Raw genomic sequence first — 23,903 nt, forward strand, 5'->3', positions numbered from 1 at the left:
CTTTAGAGGTCACCACAGTTGGTCTGCCTGAAGCAATGTGTTAAGTACATCTTGTCACCTTCCCTTTCTGTCACAAATCACCGCTGACATGTGTCTCCACCAACCCCACGCTGCCTGCACTCTCTGTCATTGCATTGGCCATGTATATAAACTTGCCTGCCTTCAGTGTTACACCTGTCTCCCTGTCACCTCTCTCACATGTGTTTTGTCTTGCTTCTAACTTTCATTCTTCTTTCACCTCCACCTCTCTTCCACCTGCTCCCTCCTCTCACTACAGGTAACAATGTTATCTGCAAAATATCTGTGAAGGTTCTCCTTCATCCAGGTCATCGTAGTCTTCTTTCCAAGCTCCTTAGACCAGCGGCCCCCAACCCCTGGGCCGGTACCGGTCCATGAGTCGTTTGGTACCGGGCCGCGAGAGTTGAGGCTCAGGTGTGAAATGTATAGTTTTCAGGGTTTTTATCGGTTTTCAGCATTATTTTGTTATCGTTTTTATCGTTAACTCGGTTTTCCTGGGTCTTTTCACGTGTGTTATGAATAAATCTTCTTTTTTCGGTACCGGTACTAGTTTTATTTTGTTGTATTTATCCGCGACACCTTAAAGGCCGGTCCGTGAAAATATTGTCGGGCATAAACCGGTCCGTGGCGCAAAAAAGGTTGGGGACCGCTGACTTAGACAATGTCATCTGCAAGCATCATAGTCCACAGATACTCCCGCCTGACGTCATCTGTCATCATGTCCATCAATAGGCGCAAACTAGAAGGGGGTGAGACCCTGATGTAAATCCACCCCGACTTAGAACTGATCTGTCAGTTCTACTACACAGCTCCCAACTGTTGCTGTCCTCATACATGTCCACCACCACCTTCACATTCTTCTCTCCAACTCCTGGCTTCCTCATGTAGTACCACAGTTCCTCTCCACAGATCCTCACATGCTTTCTCAAGATCCACGACAAAACTCCTTCTGAACTTCTCTCTGTGTAAATTAATTGTATTTCACTCATGGAATCATTTACTTTAAAAAAATAAATAAAAAAAAAATCAACAAGATTTCTCATATTTTTACCAGTTTCTTAAAATGGAACAAGTTCTCAGTTAAATGAGAACAAAGTACAAACCAGTATTCGGGCAATATGGTATTCATGACACTTCAGTTTCATCTATAGCACATGACAGCTTGAGATAACGTAGACACCAGAGTATCCCAGTAGCTCTCCCTGTGCGTATGACAAGGCCATAGCGATGATTAAGTGGTCGGCACATTTTAATGAACACAAAGCCATTCAAGTGGAAGCAGATTTTAATTGAAATCTCCTTCTGTTTAATAACTTACCTTATTCACTGAGTCACGTTTCAGGAGATATAGAAGGTGAATGTGTGCTGAGTGAATAAGTAATTCTGTTTCACTTCACAAGGCTGCTCTGTGCCCTGGGGGTGGGGGTGGGGGGGGGGGGGCTTGCTGTAGATTTTGTCACCGTTTACTTTTCCTGCTTACACCATTTCCCAACAACATCCACCTCTCTTCTTTATACACTTCCATGCACAATTATCATGCACAAATTGGACAATTCATTAGTATTATGTCATGATTAGTAGTGTGTTAAGGTTCATTGTTGTTCACCAGCATTTTTTTTTTTTAAGTTTTTGACACCAACTAAATTCAAATTTTCTTAATGAAAAAAAAAAACACAGTCCAGTGCAAAGTTATATAAAAACCCAATAATTTATTATCATTTCTTTTGCAAAGATCACCATTATAACACATTTTACCTGGCTACAAATGTTCCACCTACGCTTTACTTCAGACCATCAGACATCGACTTAAAACGTTACAGGACTTAGTTTTCAAAAATTTCAAATTTACAATACTTCACTTAAAAAGTATTCATTTGGATGGAGTTTACTATACACGTAACTGGACTATAAGACTTTTGATAAATGGCAACCCGTTTATCTCACCAGTTCTAAAATGCTGTGTTCTGAGTCCTGCTCAGTGGCAATCGTCCTAACACCACTTTGATGTAATTGCAAATATGAATCAGAACTATTATACAATATATATGAATGTTTCCAGTTGTCAAAAACTCAAATCATACAATGTATGAATAAGTCTGAACAAAATATCTCTGTTGCAAAGATACACAGACAGTTTTGCGGTTGAAATCAAGTCGCCACAGAACTGGCAACTTGATCGCCGTTGATTCATGTCTGGTTGTTAAGGCTATGCTGAGTTAAGGTGTATGTGGGAGAGTAAAAAGTACTGATATGTAAAAGCTATGGGAAGGTTCATCTGTTGTCATATATGTAGAAAATAAACCCACAAAATAAAACTGAATACAAAAATTTTACCCAAAGCTGCCAAACCAGACAAACAAAGCATATCAGGACATTTTTTTAAATGTCCTCTTTACTAATGAATCAAAAGTATTTAAAAGTTTTAAGACATGTAATTCTGTGTCCAAAACTGTATTTCTCCAATAAACTGTTAGTGCAGCAGCTTTGCTTTGTTCCCAATTTGTAGCTTTGTTGTTGAGGTTATAGAAACAACACGTGCTCTGCAGTAAAATGAGGTATCCAACTTTTTTAAAGATGTTTTTGCAAATTGCTGATAACAATTCAATTCAACGTGCAATTCAATCTTTACCCCCTCCCACCTCCTCGTTTCCAAGAGAATTGTCTTTAAAATTCAGGACAACGAGGAGTAACTATGTCCACGTCTCCTTTGCTTTGAATAGGAGACAAAGACTGCATACGTATACGTTAGTTTGTATTTATTTAAAAAAGTAAAAAGCAAATGACCAGCTGATGCTCCATTGGTAAGTGTGCATATTACATGAAAGAAAAAAAAGTCTCTTAGAACTGTCTTGAGTTAAGTGGTTACAACATAAATATGAAAATAGAATTGAAAAGATAAACATGTTTCGCGTAAAATAACAAAATAATTGTATTGTCATTGTATCATAGAAAAAATGCTTTTTCCCACAGAGTGATGTGAAAAAAACAATCTTGGAAAAACATCAAAATGTCATGATGCCGCTGATAAATTCTTTACAAAATGCTTTTTTTGGGTTACAAAGTGTGAAAAATATTCCTATTGTCCATGTAAAAATGCCACATTTAACGAGGCAAGTATGTCGTACCACATGGGGTAGTTTGTTTTGTTTTTTTATACAGTAGTGACTGAAAGGAAGGCATTGTGTACCTTAGCTCCCTCTGGGGCCTTGGTACCATGAGTCATCAGCTCCTGGATTGTCATCCAGTTATCCAAGATCTTCTTGTTGCGTTTCTTCATCATCTTCTTGTGGCTGAGCTCTATGATGCTGACTTCCTTTCGACCCTCACTGCTGCTCTGAGGGTTCTCCCTCAAGCTCTCCAGCCGACTGCGCTGCATGAACTCTCGCCTCTTCCGCTGTTCCTTCGCTCTGACGAGGTGCTGCTTTCTTTCCTCTTTGCTCCAGTACCTCCCCATCTTCATTTCACTCATTGCGTCGTCATCTGTCGTCATTCCCCCGCTGCGTTCCTCTTTAATCTTAAGGGCTCGCTCCTTCAGGATCTTGTCTCTCACAGGCCTCTTGGTGATGTAGCGGGTACCGTCACTACGGATCTTGACCTTCCACTCCATCTTGGGCTCTGTAATGGGCCTCTGAGGCTCTTTACAGACGCTAAGTAGACTGAGCTGGCTCTGAGCGTACTCTACAGCTGAGCGCTGTTGTATCAGCTGCATGTAGCTCTGGTAGTGGCAGGCGTGAGCTGGGATGTTGGTCTGCCTCTGCTGGGAACTGTGAGAAGGTGAGAAGTATGGATTTCGGGAAGCGCTTTGGTTTAGTTTCCCTCTGCTCTCTTCCTCAGCCTGAGGTGTTTGGTCTGACTCAGAAGGATTGCTGTGGTCAGGGCTGCTGCTCTTACCCAGGAGTGGAGCGCGGCACGCTGGGATGGGGCTCAGGCTAAGAGAATGACCAGCAGCGAGGCCGCTGCAGAGGTTCCTCTGGTTTGTAAGACTAACCATTCTCTGGAGTGAGTGCTCCGGGGAGCGGTCCATTGCCAGAGGGGTGCTGCGTGAACTCTCTGCTGTGTTGTAGGCACTGGAGCTGTCCTTGTCCGATTTCTCTAGCCTCTCGTTAATGTCGGCCAGCTTGCCCTTTGAGGGCTCACCGCGGTGAAAGCTTTGGATTTTGGTGGAGGGTGTAGAATGGCCCACTGAGGGAGACTGCTGACCCTTACGAAGTTTATGGGCCTGCATGATGTTCTGACATTCAAGCTCGATGCTGCGCAGTTCCTCATTGAGCATACGCAGCTCGTGCTGTACCCCCGCCTGCTCCCCCATGCTGCACTCAATAGTGCTCCGGCGGCTGTAGAACAGGTCGTACTCGCCGCTGTTGCGTATTTGACACTTCAGTTCCAAGAGCTGCTGGAAGCGATCACCTTCTGCTTCATCGTCATCCTCATCCGCTTTGTCGTCTAGCCGCATGGAGCTGGTGGTAGAGTGCGTGTCCCGACTGTCTTTCAGGCACTGGGACAGACGTTTCTGGATATGTGCCATGACATTATGCTGCGAGTTCCCCATCCTGTCCTTTATGCTCAGTACATTGTCCTTATGATGAGGGAGTGTGGAACAAGTGGGCTTATCATCCTCTGTTCTCTGAAATAAGTTGAAGAGAATCAGTGTGAATTACTTCTAGATAGATAACAACTATGGGATATGCAGCTGTGTACAACATAAACATGCGTTGTACATGAATGTGCAACAGCTACGCTCTTTTTGAAAGCATGGTAATTAAACCTAAATGTACAGACTTTCTGTTTGGTAATACAGAAACATGCTTATTCTGAATTTATTCTCTGATTTAATCATGGAGCGAGGGAAAAAAAACAACAACAACAAAAAGTCACAAGAACTTTTTAAGAGTTCAAGAAGTGCAACCCTCTTCTGCATTCCCCTGAAGGAATACATATGTGGTTGTGCATAACTCTGTTACTTCAGGGATTGTCTCCTCTCTGCCATGTCTTTGAAGTCCCATTTATATGGATTTTTGAGGTATGCTATCCTCTCAGCAAAACAGAATTTTAAATCACGGTTACTAATGTTTGGAATTTAAATGGTTCAACGGTCCCCTTCCATAAATATTCATAATCGGAATTTAATGCTCACATTTCACAGGGCGAAGCTTGTTTTGACTCGGTTTTGCAAAGAAAGTTGATGAACAGTTTGTCTTGTGATAGAAATGGCATCAAAGATAATATTGGCTGTGTATAATGATCTGTCGCAATGAGCTGTCCTTTTTTTCTCCTTGCTGAGTTTTAGAAGCTTCGTTATACTGAACAGTGCAAACAAAGAGCTTCAGAATTTCTTACATGGAGATAAGCTTTTTCATTCACTTGCTCATTACTGGCAGGGTCAATATGTCTCGATGCTGTCTGACCTGTTCATTCTCCTGTTCCTCTTGTAAGGCAGCTAATTCCATTTCCTCTCTTTGCTGCTCCTCCAACATTTCCATCTTCAGTTGCTCCAGGAACTCGCTATGTTCATCATCCAGCCAGGCTTCTTCCAGCTATAGGTGAAGGAAGAAGGAAAGCATATGGTGAAGGAAAGGGTTTAGGCTAGTGGCTTAGTGACATTTTTGTTATCCTTTTTGAGGAATAACAAGCGTCATGACACACATTTGACAGATATACACTCCTCATCTTTTAAACATGGACTCTAATCGTAGAATCAGAACCACGTAACTTGATGGCCACCACTTTTAACCTGTTAGGCCGTATCATCCACATCATCCATCATCTGTTTGTACATCTGATGCAAACCAAATGGTATCCATATCTGATGACTTCAGATTTACTACTAAAATACATTTAATTAAAGAGCCCACTATTGCTTCCAGCTCCTCTGCACTGCGGCAGAGTCCTTCCACTTAGTTTGTCATCGGCCCTGGGCCTGAACTCACTCCACATTAGCATGCCATTAGCTTTTATGGCTTACCGTTGGAAGTCAATTACAGTGGCGCTACATAAAAATAAAACATGATGAGGTCTCAGACGTGGCTTGCAGTAGGAGCGGTTACATGTGGTGGGAGGGCGTTGGTGGCTACACCAAACTGCTAAGGTCTTCTTTGAGCAAATACACAGTACAGTACAGTAAAAGCCTAAATTTGAAACCATACAGGTTATGTAAACTGTAGATTATGTCCAGACAGTTCAAAAGCAGCTGGGTTATCTTAGCTCCACGGTTGTTCTTTTGTAAGTTTTTGTCACTTCTCTTTTACATTTTCACTTTTTTCACTTCAAACTTAGTTTCTTTTCTTTTCCAAAGACAAGTCGAGGAAATTAGTTTTTACTATTTGACTTCAGTGCATAATAAGTCAGTGTGAGTTGAATGTGTGATTATTTCTCACCTGCATCTCAGGTCTGGCAACCAGCAGTATGATATTCCTGCACTCGTCACTTGAGAGTGCAGCCATGGCTTCCTCCCTGTCCTGTACATCCTGGCCATTAATCTGAAGACGACAAACACGATTAAGACCATATTAGGTGAAACACAAACAAGCAAAAATTTCAACACAGGCACGAACACACAGGTTAACTTTCATCGCTCTAATGCAAATGCCCTTAAGAAAAACAAAATGCCACACTGAAACACATTGGACAGTAGTGCCCTTTTCCTGGGCAAATTGTCAACCCTCTCTGTAATAAATCTGGACCCAGCAGCGATTATGAATGAGACACCGGCCGTGGGCTGACGGAGGTGTTGTGTCCACCAAAGCATCCAGCAGCATACATACATCTAGCCGTACAATTAACTGGCCACTGACAGGTGGCGTCCATCTTTTTGCAGGCAGAGTAATGGCCCTGTCACTAGTGGATAATAGTGCCAGAGTACCCGTCTGCCTCACAAACCTACGCACACCACTTCCCTTTGTTCAAATCAGCCACACAACATGTACTGTTGAGACAATTAGACCAGTAGCGCTCATGGATCCACTTCAAATAGCTATTATAGGCCAGGCAGACTATTTCCGTCTCTCTTTCCCTCCCAAGATGGTCAAATATATATAAAAGAAACAGAGTCTGCACAACTTTCACTCACTTAGACAAGCTTTCTTATAATTTCTGTAAAAAAGTCTTCAGCAATAGCTCTCCAGGCATCTTGGAGGAGTTTTAAAGCTCTTCTTTGGATGTTGACTGCCTTTTGTTTTATTCTTTGTTAAGATGATCCCACAGTGTCTCAATTATGCTGAGGTGGGGGATCTGAAGAGGCAAATTCACGACTAGAATAACAGTGTGTTTTTTCTGTCCAGATATAGTTTTACTGCATTGGCAGCGTGTTTGGAATCACTGGCATCAGTCCAAAAGACCAGTTGCTACTGATTTTCAGTTTACTTGTTCTGTAATTTGGTAAAGCCCCAGTCTTTTCTCCCTGTTTCCCATCTTTAATGGCTTCTTGACAGCCACCCTTCCACTGAGACCATTCCTGATGAGGCTTTAGCAAACAGTAGTTGGCTCAACCGGCACATCTCTTAGGTCCTTTGTCGGGTCTTTAATTTATTTTTTCCTTTTCTCTAAAGAACACAACTTTCAGAAACTGTTTATCTGCTGTAGATCATTATTTTTAGCTCTCTCATTTCTTCTTTTGTCCCATATTTTTAAATGTATTTAAGGAAACGCCACCATGCTGAGATATGCTAAGTTTTTGGCTAACAGGTAAGAATGACCATGTTGCTGCAAAAATATTACTGTGTACTGTGCATTTAGTTATACATTCAACAAAGAAATTGGAACAAAAAGATGAAAATCCAAATTAAAATAGGTTCTTTGATAAGTTGTCTGCTATGTGCAGATACAACAGTTACTATTTTAATATGCCAAGCGATGTCAGGAGACATCTCTTGTCTGTTTTGCCTGGTGTGCAAGACAGACAAGTGAAAAAAAAGATGAAATTGTCTCTAAACAAGGGTGCAGGTTTAACTATCTGGGATGAGCAGCTAATCCATAAAGCTAATGCAGAGCCCTGGGTTCCATCTGTTCCATCACAATAAAGGGAAGACAGCTCCAAAATAGCTTCTATACAGACACAGATTATTGGTAAAACATACAAGTCCAAAATTCTGGAGGTGGTATCTCAGATGTTTTCAGTTTGTTTTATGGCAACCATAAATCCATTAACACTGGCTTAACAAGCTATTATGAAGCTATTATGGTGACAAACACTGTAATCGCCTACCTATCCCACAGAAACAACACGATCCAACCCAGAGCTCTAACAAACGTCGGTCCTTGTCAGTAGCCATTCCAAATCTCAAGCCTGGATATCTAGCTAGGGGCTAATAGCAGTTACTGCCTCTCAGCTATCCCACAGGAGGCAGCAGCACAGTGTCACTCCCAACCAGAACTCTTAAAAAAACCCTGCTGGTGCTGAGTCGGTAACTAAAACAGCCAGGGGGACATTTCTCCCTCTTTAATAGTCACAGCGGTTGCAAGTTCCCCCTTTAATGTGCTGCCATTAAAAATGAATGGGCTCTCTTGCTGGGAGACAGTGGTTGAGTGTGACAAAATAGGAGAAGAATTTTATTTTGAACCTAATAAAAGCCAGTGTGGAGGTGACCAGCGAGTGCTTTACTGCACCTGTAAAATGCGATCCCCCTCCCGGATTCGTCCATCTCTGGCAGCGATGCTGTTTGGACTTATCTGTGAAGGTGGAGAAGGCACAAAATTATACATGAAACACTTTCAATCTTCATTCGAGAGAATCTAGATGTGGCTGGAAGTATTGTGTGATAGCTTTCCAGACCATTTGATCTGTTCCTTTTATTGTTCCCTGAAAGCCCGAGGAAGAAGCTAAATCATCACCTTTATCATCCAAGACATCGATTGCACCTCCCTCAGTTATTATTTTTTTGACAACTTGATAAAAAAACAAGTCTCTGCATATAGCATCTCCAGCCCGTAACTCAACTCCAGTACATCGTGCACCTGCTCCTCATGTAACTAATGCTAGTCAACAAGAGGGCAGAGCACTCTTTCATTGACCAATCAATTGGCATCTGGGGCCATTCGTTTCACTTTCTCCTATCAGATAGGATCTCGGCAGACAAGGAGGTGTTCAAGCACTCCATCTTCATGATAGTTCACTCCTACACAGAGGGCCGCTCATTAGACTGGGACAGAAGTCCCCAGGCAGGAATTAGTGAAGGGCTGGAGGAAAAAGAGGAAATTGAAGGTAATTTCTCAGCAGTCAAGGAGAGAACTTCAGATTGTGAATAACGTACAACCTTTACGTGTTGAAGATGACATTGTTAGTGGCAAAACCGCTGTTTACAGAATGAGTATCTTAGCTTTGCCTCTTAGCTTTATTCTTTTTTGTATGTTTGTTTCCTTTTTTAACTGTTTTTGAACTGTGAGAGGAAAAAGGGCAAGAGGCTCTGGCAGAGCAGTAAAGAAACAGCAGGTGAACTGAAAAGTCTAGAGAATCAGCTACATGTATTCACCCACTGTGCTATGAGACAGTAAAATGGAAAATGGCCATTCAACAATCTAAATTTGGAAAAAGTCAACTTGTTTTAAAATTACCTTGTATTCTTACCCCACTCAACTCCCAGTGCATCCAGCATACAGTGACATTCAGAGACCTCATGTAAATGCAGTGCACTCCTCTTAGCCCTACTTTTTATAGAGTAAACACTTAAAGATGCTGCCAGGAGCCAGCGACCACAGTGATTTATATTCTACTCAGCTCTCAAAGAGAACACCTTGCATGGTCCAAGTCGACTTCAAACGAATTTGAAAGTTGAGGAGAGCGGAGAATGGCATTTTCTATGCTTCCAACAAGTGGGAAAAAAATGGTCTCTCTCTTTACATGTATGCCAGTGCCTGCATGTTGTCAGCTGCACTGAAACTGGATGAACAACAAAGACAAGACCTGAAAGCACTTCTGTGTTTTTTTTTTCTTCTTCCTTTTTGTTGTTGTTGTTTGCTGTCTTGGCATTCATTTTGTTTCTGGTGAACTGACAGTATGATCACGCACACACAGATCAATGCTAAACTGTTCAGTAATGTCAGATTTGATAAAAAATTCAATTTTAAAACTTCACCAAATAAAGAAATTGTCGTTTCTCACATTGAAGATCTATATTAAATGTCATGAGTAATTTTGTGTGGGATTTTTCATTAGACATTTCATCAAAGTACTGATGTAGGAAGATATTTAATATTTAAGTGTTAGAATATGTATATACTGGAGTATGCTAGAAATGTCATCTTTCAAATGGTTAGCAGTCCTAAATCTGGTTGCTGGATTAAAAATGGCTGTCAGGAAGAAGATACAGGATACATGGTGTCTCATTCATTGCAGATTTTGAATCCTTACTCTCATCCGTCTGCTGTGTTGTATTGTCTTTACTACAAGAACTAACACAACACAAGGGCCAGTAGTGTTTTTTACTTGGCATGATTGAAAAGGTCCAATGACTACAGTGCTGTTCCCTGTCAGCTTCTCTCTCTCAGTCTAGATTTGTGCAGCCTTTATCGCACTCACGGCATCCAAACGAGCTGTCGTCACCTTGGTTAATGTCCTCGTCACCTGTGTCATCAGCTCGAAATGATAATTTTTTATGTTTGTGTTTACAGATGTCACCACATAAAAGAAAGATCTCCAGTCTCTTCTTCACACTGAGGAATGCAGATTGTTAAGTTAAACACTGGATTATGATTGTGCTGAAACAGGACAAATTTGGATTGCTCCATCTCATGTTCTGTCTGATTTTGCTAGCGTTGGCGCCTCGACACACCACCTGTAACCGTTTTGGACACAGAGGGTTAGCAGGCCGGTTTGAAAGACTGATAGAGCACGCAGGTTAGAGGGGTGGCTGTGGAATACATAGCAGGTCTATCAGGCAGGAGACTGCAGTTCGTGACTTGTTTTAGAGCTGTCCTGAGCTCCGTTTTCCCTTTCCCTGCTGCTTAGCTTGAGACATCGAAAACTTCATGATTAGAGTGAGGAAACTGCCTTTGTTTAAAAATGACTGAAAAATGACACTTTGACAGCACATTTAAATTTGATCCCAGAGGGTACTTAAAAAGCATCCCAGTGTGACGAGTGGAAGCGAGACCCTTCCTACTACAGCCTATAAAATGGTTACATGTATATGACACACATGCCAAAGGACAGCTAGTGGGTATCTGTGAAACAAAAGGGCAGTAGTTGATGCCCTAGAAATGAGCAGGTACTAATTCAGGGTTTTGTGTGATGGTGTACATGCCAGTGTCACAAAACCTTTGAGCTTAGTGACTAATGTATGAAATTATGTATTCACAGTACTCACACTCAGATGCAGATGTCTCGTATGAACGTCTTTATTTTATTTAAGCATGGGGGAAGTTATCTACTCACCTCGCTAACATAGATGGCCACATCTTCTTCTTCATCTGTCCTGTAGCACAGAGTTAGGCCCAACTTCTCTTGGCTGTTGAGTCGACACAGTTCTACTTCCTAAGTGGAAAAGAACGGAAAAAAAGATCAAGAAGATGGAGTGATTTTACTAAAAGGTTTGGAGGGTCCAAGAGACAGACTCCTCTAACCTCTAACCTTTAAAGGAAGAAACACAAACTGAATGATGTAAATTCTAAACACTTAACGTAAAAGCATGAGCTTGGCAATGGCTACACAAACACAAAGAAGCTGTTCCACTGATGAGGTCCTTTAAGTTCAGCGCAAAATAAAACTATATGATTTTTGAGTCTGGATTTCCAACTTTTCTGAGGTTTTTTAGGATTGAAAGTGTTTGATCATGAAAGACATTCTTGGCTCTGTGAGTTTGATCGGAGGGGCTTTGATAAATGTCAGAGGACTGAGTTTTTCTCTTTCAAGTCTCTGCTAAGTTATAAAATATTAGACTATAAATAAACTATATGCTAATGCCATCAGAAATACACACTTTCTACAGTACTAAACTACTCCTCCGTGTCCTGTGGGGAGAGATAAACAAACTATTGACTAACAAATCAGTGGTCTGCAAATTTCCCACGAGGCTCTTGGATTATAGCGTGGTACCCTGGAGAATACATGAATTATTCGTCTTTAATAAACACTAGTGGAAAAAAAACTAAAAATCGCACAAGTTCCCCTCCTTGTTTGTTTTTTTTTTTTATTTTCTTCAGTTTCTAAACTCTTAAAACCACTTTGCACTCTGTTTCTTTTAGCCACTGTGCAGCCAAACACGGTGCTGCACAGGCCTACACTCCATCTTCAAATGCTCAAATATATCAAGGGTGTTGGAGGGAATCAAGTGTGAAATGGCCTCTCCTCCCAAGGTCTTCATTAGAGCAGCAAAACACTCTCAGCAGCAGGAACGAGGTGGTTGAGTGAAGGGGAGGATGGTGGGGGCCGAGAGAAATAAGGTGGCGGTGAGGATTCTGGTGGGGCTCAGAGGGGTCTCAGACAGAAACCGTGAGAGTCATTTCCTCTTTGACAAGGAGCAGGTTGGCTGGTTACACGTGTCAGATTTTCCAGAAGGGGATGGGTGGCTTTGGGGGAAGGGGGGTGGGGGTCTGGCCATGTTGGCATGAGATGAGGGAAAAAAGGGGGGAAAGGCCAATGGCTGCTGCTTCTGGCTACCCCTACTAAGCTGTTTTTGAGACCACACACACACACACACACTTCCTCACATACACACAAACAGACCTTTAGGCTAAATTCCCATTTTTTCCTGCCCCACTGCCACTCAGTTCTTCCCACGCGCCCGTATCTCAGCTTGTCACACACGGTGACAGATCATTGACGTGTTTTTGGACCAGCAACCTGCTGCTGCTGGGGTACACAATCCCGTAGACTCACACACACACACAAGCAGTTCTCTGCGCACATCTTATGCTTACACCTACACACATTCTCAACAGAGCACACATTCGCACATGCAGAGACAAAGAGCTTAAGGAGATCTGCATCATCTGAGCTTTGTGATTTTTTTTTTCCAGCATCTCCATCTGAGTGGGAGTTTAGATCTTTAATTGAGTGCCTCAGAAGCTGCGGCGGCGCAAAATCCCGGCTGATGCGTTAGTAAACAACACAAAAGCAAGAAACTTTACCTGTAGATTACCTGAACAAAATAAGCTGCAAAAATCAGTCATTAGTTAAATTAAAAATGTTTCTAATGAGATATCATGCTATTGTTGGAGGAGATACTATTAAAGAAGCACGGCTCCAGAGGCAGTGGAGCAGTCATGGAGGTAATGGGGAGCCAAGGAGACAGTGCATATCTGGCATGCTAATATGATGTGTGAAATTGTGGGATATCTGTGGGAAATCACTAGCAGCGTCTCTGAGACATCTGCCTAAAAATAAACCACACAAATTAATTGCCGCGACTGAGGCGAAGCAGCAGCGTGAGCAGGTAATGCATCACCCCTATCTGGCTCCGTAAAACAAGCTTAAACTTACTTCTGCCTAATTAATAGCTAGATATAGTGCTGCAAACCTGCGGCTAAATGATCAGAGAAAATAGATTGGCACCATTACTACATGGTGGATGAGGCATCAAATCTGTGCGCGTCTAATGATGTGACCCCATTTTATTTATCAGATGTTCTTTTTTGCCTATTTGTTTTAAGACAATATTGTGTGGAAAAAAAACCCACCCACTCACTCTGAAGCTTCTGCAAAAGGAGGTTGACTCCTGAACCATCAAACACACATTCGGCAATCACTGCCTCTCTCTTCTCTTTTCATTTGTTTTTTTTCCTCTATTTTCCAGGCGAGCTCTCTGCCTCTCAGGAAGGAGATTGCAGCACGGCACGGGGACGAGGGCTGACAGTAAATTAATGACTGCGATGGCGTGATTAAGGAGAAGATTGCCACCAACCATCAAAGCACATTGGATGCTGTCATAATAATCGCACTTTTGATTACCAGTAATTGAAAAAGCAGCCAGAAATGTGCGGATGGCTACCGCTGGCAGGGAAATTGGGAGGACTATCTCTGTGCTTGGAGTACTTCATGTCTGCAGCACTCACCTGAGGTAATCACAGGAATGGTTACTAATATAGTTTTGCCCCCACAGGCATGCAGGAATTCTAGGAAACGTATGTTTTAGTGCCCATTTTTTGACATAGAATCTCAATACAAGATGGGTGTAGCCACCGTGATGGCACCAGCTGGTTTGTGATGTTAGAGCCTTATTTTACAACCGTAAATGAAAGGAAACTTTTAGCAATGGCAAACGGCCTGTATTTGTATAGTTCTTTACACTACATTCAGTCATCCACCCATTCACACACTGGTGATGGCAAGCTACATTGTAGCCACAGCCACCCTGGGGCGCACTGACAGAGGCGAGGCTGCTGGACACTGGCGCCACCGGGCCCTCTGACCACCACTAGTAGGCACGGGTGAAGTGTCTTGCCCAAGGACACAACGACCGAGACTGTCGGAGCCGGAACCGGCAACCTTCCGATTACAAGACGAACTGCCAACTCTTGAGCCACGATCGCCCGCAATGTGTAGAAGCTGCTACTAGTTATTTAAGTTTATGTTTTCATTTGTTTGTTTTTTTGTTTTTCCCAGACTCTGTCTCAGATATCATTTTGGATTGAAATTTGCTCGTCTCTCTGCATAAAATTCCCAGTGGGGTCATTACTAAGAGCAACACCTTTAAACATTACAAAGTCACTTGACTGGTGTGAGTGCATGTAAACATGTCAGCGATGCGGAAAGTTGCAGGTGTTTGTTAAATGTTTCACTCGATACCTTCGGGTCAATGCAAGTTGAGGCGTTTAAGACAACTAGGGTGGATGACAAGGACATTTTTTTAAATTTTGCAACATATTCATATGAGTGTGTGTGTTTATACAACACCAACGGACTGCAATCAGATGAAGGATGCCCAGCTGCCTCTAAATACACAATTATATGCCATTACATGACCAGCTATAACCTGTAATGTGTAATGATGTCAGGTTATTTTGTGAGGTCAGAGAATTCAGCACTTGTGTTTTTATAACTTAACATGAACCATATAATGGAAGGCTTCCTGTGTCCTGTCCATATGTCCCCAGACCTGGATTAAATTACTGATCTACTCTCTTGCTTTGTTAGGTACACATGCGCAACTGATTGTTAATGCCAATATCTCATTAAATCACATGGCAGCAACTCGGTGCATTTAAGCACGTAGACCTGCTGAAGTTCAAATCGAGCATCAGAGTGTGGAAGAAAGGTGATTTAAGTGACTTTGAATGTGGAATGGTTGTTGGTGCCTGATAGACTGGTTTGAGTATTTCAGCAACTGATAAGTGAAAAATGTTGCCTGGGCTGATGAGTTTCAATTTCTGCTGCAAAATTTGGATGTTGAGCTCAGAACTGTGTGTAAACAACACGAGAGCATGGATCCATCCTCCGGAGATGCTGGTGTTGGTGCATTGGTATCAGGATATTTTCTTGGCACACATTTGGCCTCTTAGTAGCAGCTGAGCATCATGTAAACACCTCAGCTTACCTGAGTATTATTGCTCACCATGTTTATCACTTTATGACAGTGTAACCGTCTTCTGATGGCTGCTTCTAGCAGGATAACACACCATGTCACAAAGCTCAAATAACCTCAATCTGGTTTCTTGAACATGACACCAAGTTCATTGTACTCAAATGCAATTATCCAACAGAACACCTGGTAAAATATTATTAGCACTGTGGATGTGTCACTGTGTGATTTTATCGTGTCAATATGGACCAAAATCTCTGAGGAGTGTTTTCAGCACCATAATAAATTTGCACCAGACAGAATTAAGGCTGTTCTGAAACTAAAGAGAGTCCAACCTGGTACCAGCACAGTGTCCCTTACAAAGTGGGTAAACTATAAGTGTGGACTTGAAGCACCAGTCTTCTCTTAATCTTCTTAACGTCACTGTCGTACAGTGATGTAAAGCTAATTTACAAAGTAAATTAGATAAAGTTAGTTGTTAGTTGCTATCACATAAGAAAAAAAAACATCTTAAAGAACTGCCTTTCCTTCATTCTTGTTTCTCTCCTTCAGTGCTTCAGTGATCATATCTACTCTGAAAGTGGCTTTTCAGCTTCTGCCCATATCCCTCTCACAGCATTTTCAGTCAACATACAGTAAGTGGAACAACATCAGGGTAGTATAAAACCCTGCAAGCATTTAAAAAAAAAAAGAAAGTGGAAAGGCTACAAAGCACACAGAGTATAATAGGATTTGCTAATAGCAATGAGGCGTAAAAAGATGCTTTAATACATTATATTTGTTCCGATTTGACACTCAAGCCTCTGCGATCCAAATGGGTGCACAAATCTCTTTAGGATTTGAAGAAACAGCTCAACCTCAGTGGGTGAAAACATTCAGAACAAATTCAATGAAACAAATAGGAGGAGGGAGGGGTGAGCAATCATCATACATCAGACCAGAGGAGCCCTCGCTGACTTTGTGCTCACACCTCAACGACTCGGAAATAAAGAATATTGGACCAAAGCGGTTAACAGACACAGTCTGTTTATCACTTCCTGTCCCTGAATCAGTGATTCTCTAATGCGCTAGAGATCATTAGCCTCCAAAGCATCACCTATCCTACTGTTTCCCTTACTTACACTTTGGGAAAGACGCATAAGCAAAGTTTTTTTTTTCTTGCTAGCAGCTGCCACACACACCTCACTTTAATTGGGTTTGATCATACTCAGTCAAACAGCTCCCTCGGTTTCTCTTCCGGACACATGAAAACAACTTACAAATCTCAAGCAAGAACGGGTGCACTTGGAAGTTTTCTATTTTATCTTGTCGGCTTTTGAGGAACGTAGATGTACACTTCACACCTGTGCAGGGATCCTACTCGCATGCATACACTTTTGATAATAATCCCTTATAGCTAATATTGACCATTCCAGTTGGCACCGATATCAAGTATCAGTCTTACCTCATACTCAAACTCCTCTGTCCTGTCTCCATCAGCGGGTACAGGGGAGAGGTAGTCAGTCCCTTCGTAGTAATCCTGGTCCATTGTATGAAGGGAATGACAGCTGTCAAAAAGGATGGACAGGGAGCCAGGGAAACAGAAAGAGGTGGTGATTTTGGTGTAAGCAAGATGCTTTTCCTCAGTTTGACAGTGACAGGACTTAGTTGCTTTTGTCTTAGCTGAAATCTGAAGAAGAAAGGATTTGTCAAGAGCTTTCATTGGTGCTGGAGTGTTAATAACAGCATATCCACATACTGTAATTTGCTTCCTGCTCTTGACAGACAAAACCCCCCACACTGTAAAGTGTAATTCTATTATGCCTCCCTCAGTCACAGAACAAAACAGCATTGTGAGGGCCTAACGCGACGAACAAGTTTTGGTGCCGCACAGGATAATCACGGTGGACAAAAACCTCAAAAAGACACTCTGTCGAACACGTTGAGTGATGTTTCCAGGGGCTGTCTGACTCCCAGATTACCCAGGACTGTAAAACTGTCTCAAAACAACCTTCCAGTGATAAAAAAACAGACTGGTAAATGTCAGAATGCTTGATGGCTCAATATTATTCATGTAACAACATTTGGCAGTGGGTGCAAAGAACACAATTACAAATTTACAATCTGGCCCCAAATATAAGATGCCAAAACCTTTGTTATAGCTATAAAACCTGCCGTATATTGGATTGTGCACCTGATCTCAGATGAAGAGAAGAAAATGTGAGTTTTATGGGTCACATTGATTACATTCAGACTTGGCCTGGGGCTGTGAGGATCGGCCATACATTCCTTTGTGTTGCCTAGCTTTTTTTATTAGCCCATTTGCTTTAATCACCTTGTAAACCTTCCATGAGGCAAAATGATATCCCAAGCAGCTCCAATTAAGGCCAGAAGTTCCTGTGAGGATTTCTATGGTGACACTGAGTATATATAGATATATATATATATATATCGTGCATGCAAGATACTTACCCAGACAGTTTTTTTTTAAATAACATCTCCAATACTGACACACAGTTGCTTTAACTGAATGAATACTTACGCAAGCTTCCAATGACAAGAAATATACAACTCAAAATGTGTAGTGTTTTTGGAATTAATCGTCTACTGTACCAAACAATGGGGCAGTCTTAATTTCTCGGCTCTGTGCAATAAAGCTGCAGTGTTGCTCTCGCTCATTCCCTCGAGGTGAAACCTAGATATTCTTTTATGCTAAACTTTTCTTGTACACACTTTACTTCTCCTCTGAGATAAACACAACACATAACACATAAACTAAAATGCCAAAAGATGAAATAAGGAGCCATGTTTCCTTTGTTGTTTTCCAGCAAAACCTCTTGTTGATGCTTCAAACTCTGGAGATCTTTTAATGGATTGCTCTCACAAACAATAAAAAAAAGGGAAAAAAGCCCCAACTTGGCTTTGAAGTGATGTACAACCCAGCAAACGCTTGAGCTGTTGAGATACGATCAGACTCACATCCACAAATTATACATGGTTACATTAGTTATATTTTCTCTAAATATATAGAAATTTAACTCAAAATATATTTAGTCTGACTACTGAAAAAATAATCTCTGTTGATTTATTATTGCAGTTTTTCATCTGCCACCCAGCTACTATCCCCCTTGTAAATTTTTAAGTAGTACACTGGTAGTTCAGATCCTCAAAGTCTAGAGGACGTTGTATCTATAACAACATTTATTTGTGATCTTGGACTTTATCTGCCTAGTGATACATGTAGCACGCTTGGCTAATCAGAACCACTTGAAACTGTCCATAATTTGTCTTTTGTTTCTTTTTTTCCCCATTTCCTCGTATTTGTGAAGCAGGAAATGAATCGTTCTAAGACGCCCATTCAAACAAATCTCTATTTGTCAGAATAAACTACGCGTCTGGTTAGGCAATTTATTTATAATAAACAGTCGTCCTCCAGACTCTTAATGCTAATCCTACAAACGCTGATATTTCTGCTTCATGGCTCAAGGACATTGCTCATTTTCCCCCATCCTTAATTATTGTCAGCCTCAGCCAAAGTCAGACAAGGACACAACAACTAACTCTGTATCGCTATCTGCTGCAGCAAACCTAAATCTTCATAGTGGCGTAAATCTAAATAAAAAAATATATATAGATCAAGAAATAATATAAAATCACTTGTTGCTAAAACATAATAACTATTTGTTGCGATGCTCACAGTCCTTTACTCTGTGAAAGCAGGGCTCCCGATCTTTTTAAGCTTTATATTTTCTGCATACCTGTCAGAGAGCAGGAAGGGACAGACGTCAGGCACAGGAGGGGTTGAAGGCCGGAGTTTTGCCAGCGCCATGATGTGTTCAAAGGTGATGTCAGTCTGAGTGCACACATCCACCACATGGATTTCCTGAGGGGGGCCATGGGGGCGCCCGCTGGGGGTCCGCCGGATGACCTGCACCACGACGGGGTCCTTGGCAGGGCGAAAGGCTTCCACAGTCTCTTCATGGCTGGACTTGGACAACTCTTTTCCATTCACCTGAGAATAACAGTGAAAAATTGCATTCTTTTGTGCGCTTATTTTGACAACTTTTTGGCATAAAAATGTGTAAAGATACTATAATTAAGTGGTTCTACAGTACTCAATTTCGCATGTGAATACTGAGACTAAAAACCTGGGAAAAGTGACATAAGCTCAAAGCCTATGCCAGGCTTATCTGCATTTTTGCCGAGCACGCTAAAGCAGAGACGATGACAAACTAAAGCTGTTTTCATACATGCACAGGCAGCTTCTGGACTTTTCTAGACAATGCAAATATCTGTATCATTTGAATGAAACAAAATGTACTCTGCCACTACAACTTAGCAATGTTCATTTGAGCACATGAGAGAATAGAAAAGATCACTGCCTGTACACCAAAGGCATTGCTCTTTGTGTATCATGCTCCCTGCATGCTCTACTCTAAGTAGTGCCCCTCACCTACACCAACGGAGTACTGTTTAGCAGTAAAAATGCACCACATGTTAAAAAAACACCAATCTTAATGCATTCTTCTAAACTTCTCTACCCAGTGTACTGACTCATTAAAGGTGGAGTCTTCTCAATATATGATCAAAAAGGCATCTTAATGAATATAACAGTGGAAAGCACACACACAATCAGTGTGATGCAACATAATTAGGCTGTTAGATCAAAACCCAAACGGCCTCTGTCCACTCATTCCATCTTCAACCTCATCTCCCGAAAAAGAACTGGATTTTCTGGCAGACTGAAAACCATTTGCACTACAGCTGGAACGTATAAAGAAAATCATTGCTTCATTTAGCACCAGTAATTTCTTTGCAGGAGAAACTCTGGCTGTGGAATACCCCAGAGAATGTGCTTTGGTATAAATGCTCAAGCCAGAGATTATAATTTAGATAACGGCAGAAAAGTAAGAGGGAAAATAAGGTAGACGCAGGATAATTACAGTTACTGTTGCATTTAAATGTGGCTTTGGAAGGGAGTATTTTGCTCACACTGCAAACTTAAATTAGTTAAAATGACAACTATGAAGTAAAAGAAGGCATTTATATTCACAAGTGTCAGCTGTGGAAAGATACAGCGAGCCTGGGAAACTCAAAAGCGGCAGTGTTTCTGGGCCTGAATTACAAACTCTTTAATATGCAAAGTCGTGGCAGAAATAAACACACACACAGTGTACACACTTCTTACTGTAACAAAATGACCTAAATTCATAAGCAGCTGGTAGTTTTACAGCAACTGACTGTGTGCATGTACTGCCTCTAAACGAACATTAGAGACAAAGAACGCACCTGGGAAGTCTGACAGAGGTGGTTTATATTTATAAACCCAGAAATCCCACCACCAATTCTTTACTCCTGCGTTTGAATGAAATGACTCAACATGCTTTTGTACCGACAGGACCACACAGCATTAACTGTGTGTAAAGCATGGATGTTTCCAAGTCCTCATAAATCCCATTTGAGCTATACGCAACTAGTTGGATTGGATTATGGAGCCAAGCAAATATTTGTCTTTTATTTTATTGTTATCATCACTTATTTGTAATTGACTTATTGGCTGATAGAAAAAGCCAGAACAAAGTCCCACGACTCAAAAGCTGACCACACCAAAAAGTATTCACCTTATATTATCCTTCACAAAGAGTTGGAACCTGAGATTTGAAGAAAAAAAAGACAGTCGAAGTGCTGCGTAATCATCTTTAAAGTTTCGAACAGCTGAAACTATCCAGATAATGAAGACATATATCTAATATCTCGAGATACCCTATTTCACCCTTAAGGGGACTCCACACTCAGTAACCGCTCCATTATGTGCACAAATGAACAGAAAAGACTAAAGAAAAAAAAGAAGAAGAAGAAAGAAATATCCCCATTTGGCAACTCCCAAATTGGGCAATTCACACATACGCACATCACCGACATCCTAGGACACCATCTGAGGAGTAGTAACACTTCTTCTCCTTCAAGGAGCACTTTTAGTAATTTGTGACTATACTTCACAAGAACTGGAGAGATTTTATGAAGAAAGTCCCTACAGCATCATGTGGACTTGGTTTTTCCTGGTAGCATTAAAAGGCTACCCCACAAGTGCCACAGAAGACAAGTAAATAAATCTTCATCAGCACAGCACTGCTATAATTTCATCTGTTTGCCATCCCCATAACTAACACCATTATGCACTGGCAGTAAATATAAAAATATTTATAGGGGGATAAACAGCGTAGGACAATGAATATTATAACTGTTATGCCACAGCAGTGCTGCTCTGCTGTTCTACTTAGTTCGTTCCTGGATGTGTCTGTGTTATTCCTTTTAATTCTCCACGTAAATCCCCAGAGACTGAGGGATGCCCTACAAAAGATAAACAGCTTCTTTTCTCAGCAGTAACTGTAGCCATATATAACTCTCTTAGCTCTTGTGCTCTGGCCTGCTCCCCTGCCTCCTGATCTGACCTTTGTTTGCAGCAAACATACATTAATCACCTCAGCAGGAGATAAACTCGGTCAAAAGATCTGTTGTTCAACTGTGGGCAACGTGAAGGTACAAAAAAAAAGCAGTCGTGCAGCCTCTCTCATCCCGGCTTCACTCCTACCTGTAATTACAATTGAAATGCACAACCTAATGCCCTTAACTGACTCCCAAACAAAGGCTTGTATGCCAAAACACATTTTAAGGTTAAATATTTCCACCCAATGACAATAAAAGCTTTTCACTGTTGTTAAAATCCAAAAAAGTTCCAAGGCACCCACTCTTAGGTTTTCAGGTATTCCACCCACAAAACATACCTCTTATTCACTTTGAATCTAGCAAGTGCCCCCACTTAAATCTTTCTTGCTTTCATTCTTGGCCATTCAGCAGTTCTTAAGTACTGCAGCAAATACCTTACACATAAGTACTGTATTAAAGAAACATGGAGTACTGTTGTAATTAGCTTATATAGCTCCTTTGACTGTCTCTCGTTCTTTCCTCTTTTGCTGCATGTCTCTTGCTCTGTAGCCTTGAACAGAGAGTCTGCTGGAAACAAAGGAGTTGGAGCAGACAAATGAGGCAGCCCATAGCGTATGACAGACCCAAAGAAAAATGATTAAATTTTCCAGCTCTCCCCCTTGTTCAGACTGTCCAGTCCAGGCTCCTCCTCCTTCTCCTCCAAGCCTCACCGTTTAACGAGTCATACTCACAGCCAAACGGAAACCAGAAATCTATCAGGGAAAAAAACAGGGAGGGAAGGTTGTGTTGTTTTTCTATTTTGTTCACTGGTTTATATGAGAGACAGATGGAACAATTAATCCCCAATAAACACAAGAATATTAAGTAGCTTTAACTCCATGAGGGACGCTGCCATCCTTCTTGTGTCCCCTTGACTGATGTCTATCCAGTTAGACACACTGCCTATGTTATTTGTGTGGATCTGTAGTCCTATCTGACAGATGGGAAGGGGTTCTATAAGCCTGGCTGCGGCTCCCTCGATATTCTCAGATATTCTTACACTGAATATCTGCCTTCAGCACACTTTTGCTTTATTATCCACAAAGTACACCATCAATCTGCATGCTTAACGATGCTTAAGGTGAGTTCCTACACTAAAACTGGAATTGGCTAAATTCAACAAACACTGTTTCTTTACAAATTAACAGCCCGAACAAGCTGTAGCCTCTTAAAGTTTCATCACACATTCAAATGTAGTTATGCAGGAATCAGCTATCCTCCTCAAGTGTGCATGCAAAGCACGCAAATACATATTCATTCATAAACACGTGCTGGTAAACAAGATCTGTTTGCAACAAATTATTTAGCAGCTGTAGTGTTTATCAAGTCCAAAGCAGCTCTGCAAGTGCTTCAAGGCCAAAAGTGTTCCATATGCACAGAGTCAACATGAATTATCTTATTGGTCTGGAACAAAACAATGGTGATTGCTCAGGAGAGATCATTTGCTCTACAACCGGGACAGGAGATGATCAGGTAAATGTGAAGTTGGAAGGAAACTGGTGCTGGGATGGAGGAGCTGGATCAAGACACATCTGCTGGCTGTTTGCACATGGATATGCAGCAGCTGTAGCCAGAGGAGAAATGTGTTTTCATTCAAAGCCCCAGAGACGACCACCAGCCTTCCAACAACAAATGCAGTAAACCAGCCTAGTGGAGTGTAACAAAGGGATGCAACCACTTTTTTCCCTCCTTTCTTTCATTTCCTTTGTAGCAGAGTCCCGTATTGACAAAGACATTCAAAAAAACTGTATGTGTTACGCGGCTGAGTGCATTACATCTCCTCTTCAGCAAACATCTGATGTCACTTTAAGCCACCCTGAGCCGTTACCGACAAACAAACAGACTTACTGGAAAACTTTAACAGTCACTGTTTATATAACTACGAGCTTGTAGACGCCTACAGCAAAGCGCAATCCTGAAGGCGCTTTCATCTGTGACCCATCTTATCATTTATCCTCCAGGTAAGAGGAC

The 23,903-nt window shown here is 41.6% G+C and overlaps 1 protein-coding gene across 2 annotated transcripts in view; it reads right to left on the bottom strand.

Moving 5' to 3' along the window:
• Window positions 1-352: 352 nt before the first annotated feature.
• Window positions 353-23,903, bottom strand: part of LOC146515241 (PDZ domain-containing RING finger protein 4) — a 118,942-nt gene continuing 95,391 nt past the window's right edge. For both annotated transcript variants that reach the window (XM_085169128.1, XM_085169129.1), the window contains 7 exons: window positions 19,205-19,458; window positions 16,912-17,014; window positions 11,384-11,482; window positions 8,620-8,682; window positions 6,393-6,494; window positions 5,424-5,552; window positions 353-4,642 (listed from right to left, as the gene is read on the bottom strand). In XM_085169128.1, coding sequence (XP_085025254.1) covers window positions 3,170-4,642; window positions 5,424-5,552; window positions 6,393-6,494; window positions 8,620-8,682; window positions 11,384-11,482; window positions 16,912-17,014; window positions 19,205-19,458 — 2,223 coding nt within the window. In that variant the 3' untranslated portion in view covers window positions 353-3,169. The remainder of the gene's footprint in view (window positions 4,643-5,423; window positions 5,553-6,392; window positions 6,495-8,619; window positions 8,683-11,383; window positions 11,483-16,911; window positions 17,015-19,204; window positions 19,459-23,903) is intronic.

The sequence above is a fragment of the Neolamprologus multifasciatus genome, chromosome 7, assembly GCF_963576455.1.
Source record: "Neolamprologus multifasciatus chromosome 7, fNeoMul1.2, whole genome shotgun sequence".
Taxonomy (NCBI): domain Eukaryota; kingdom Metazoa; phylum Chordata; class Actinopteri; order Cichliformes; family Cichlidae; genus Neolamprologus; species Neolamprologus multifasciatus.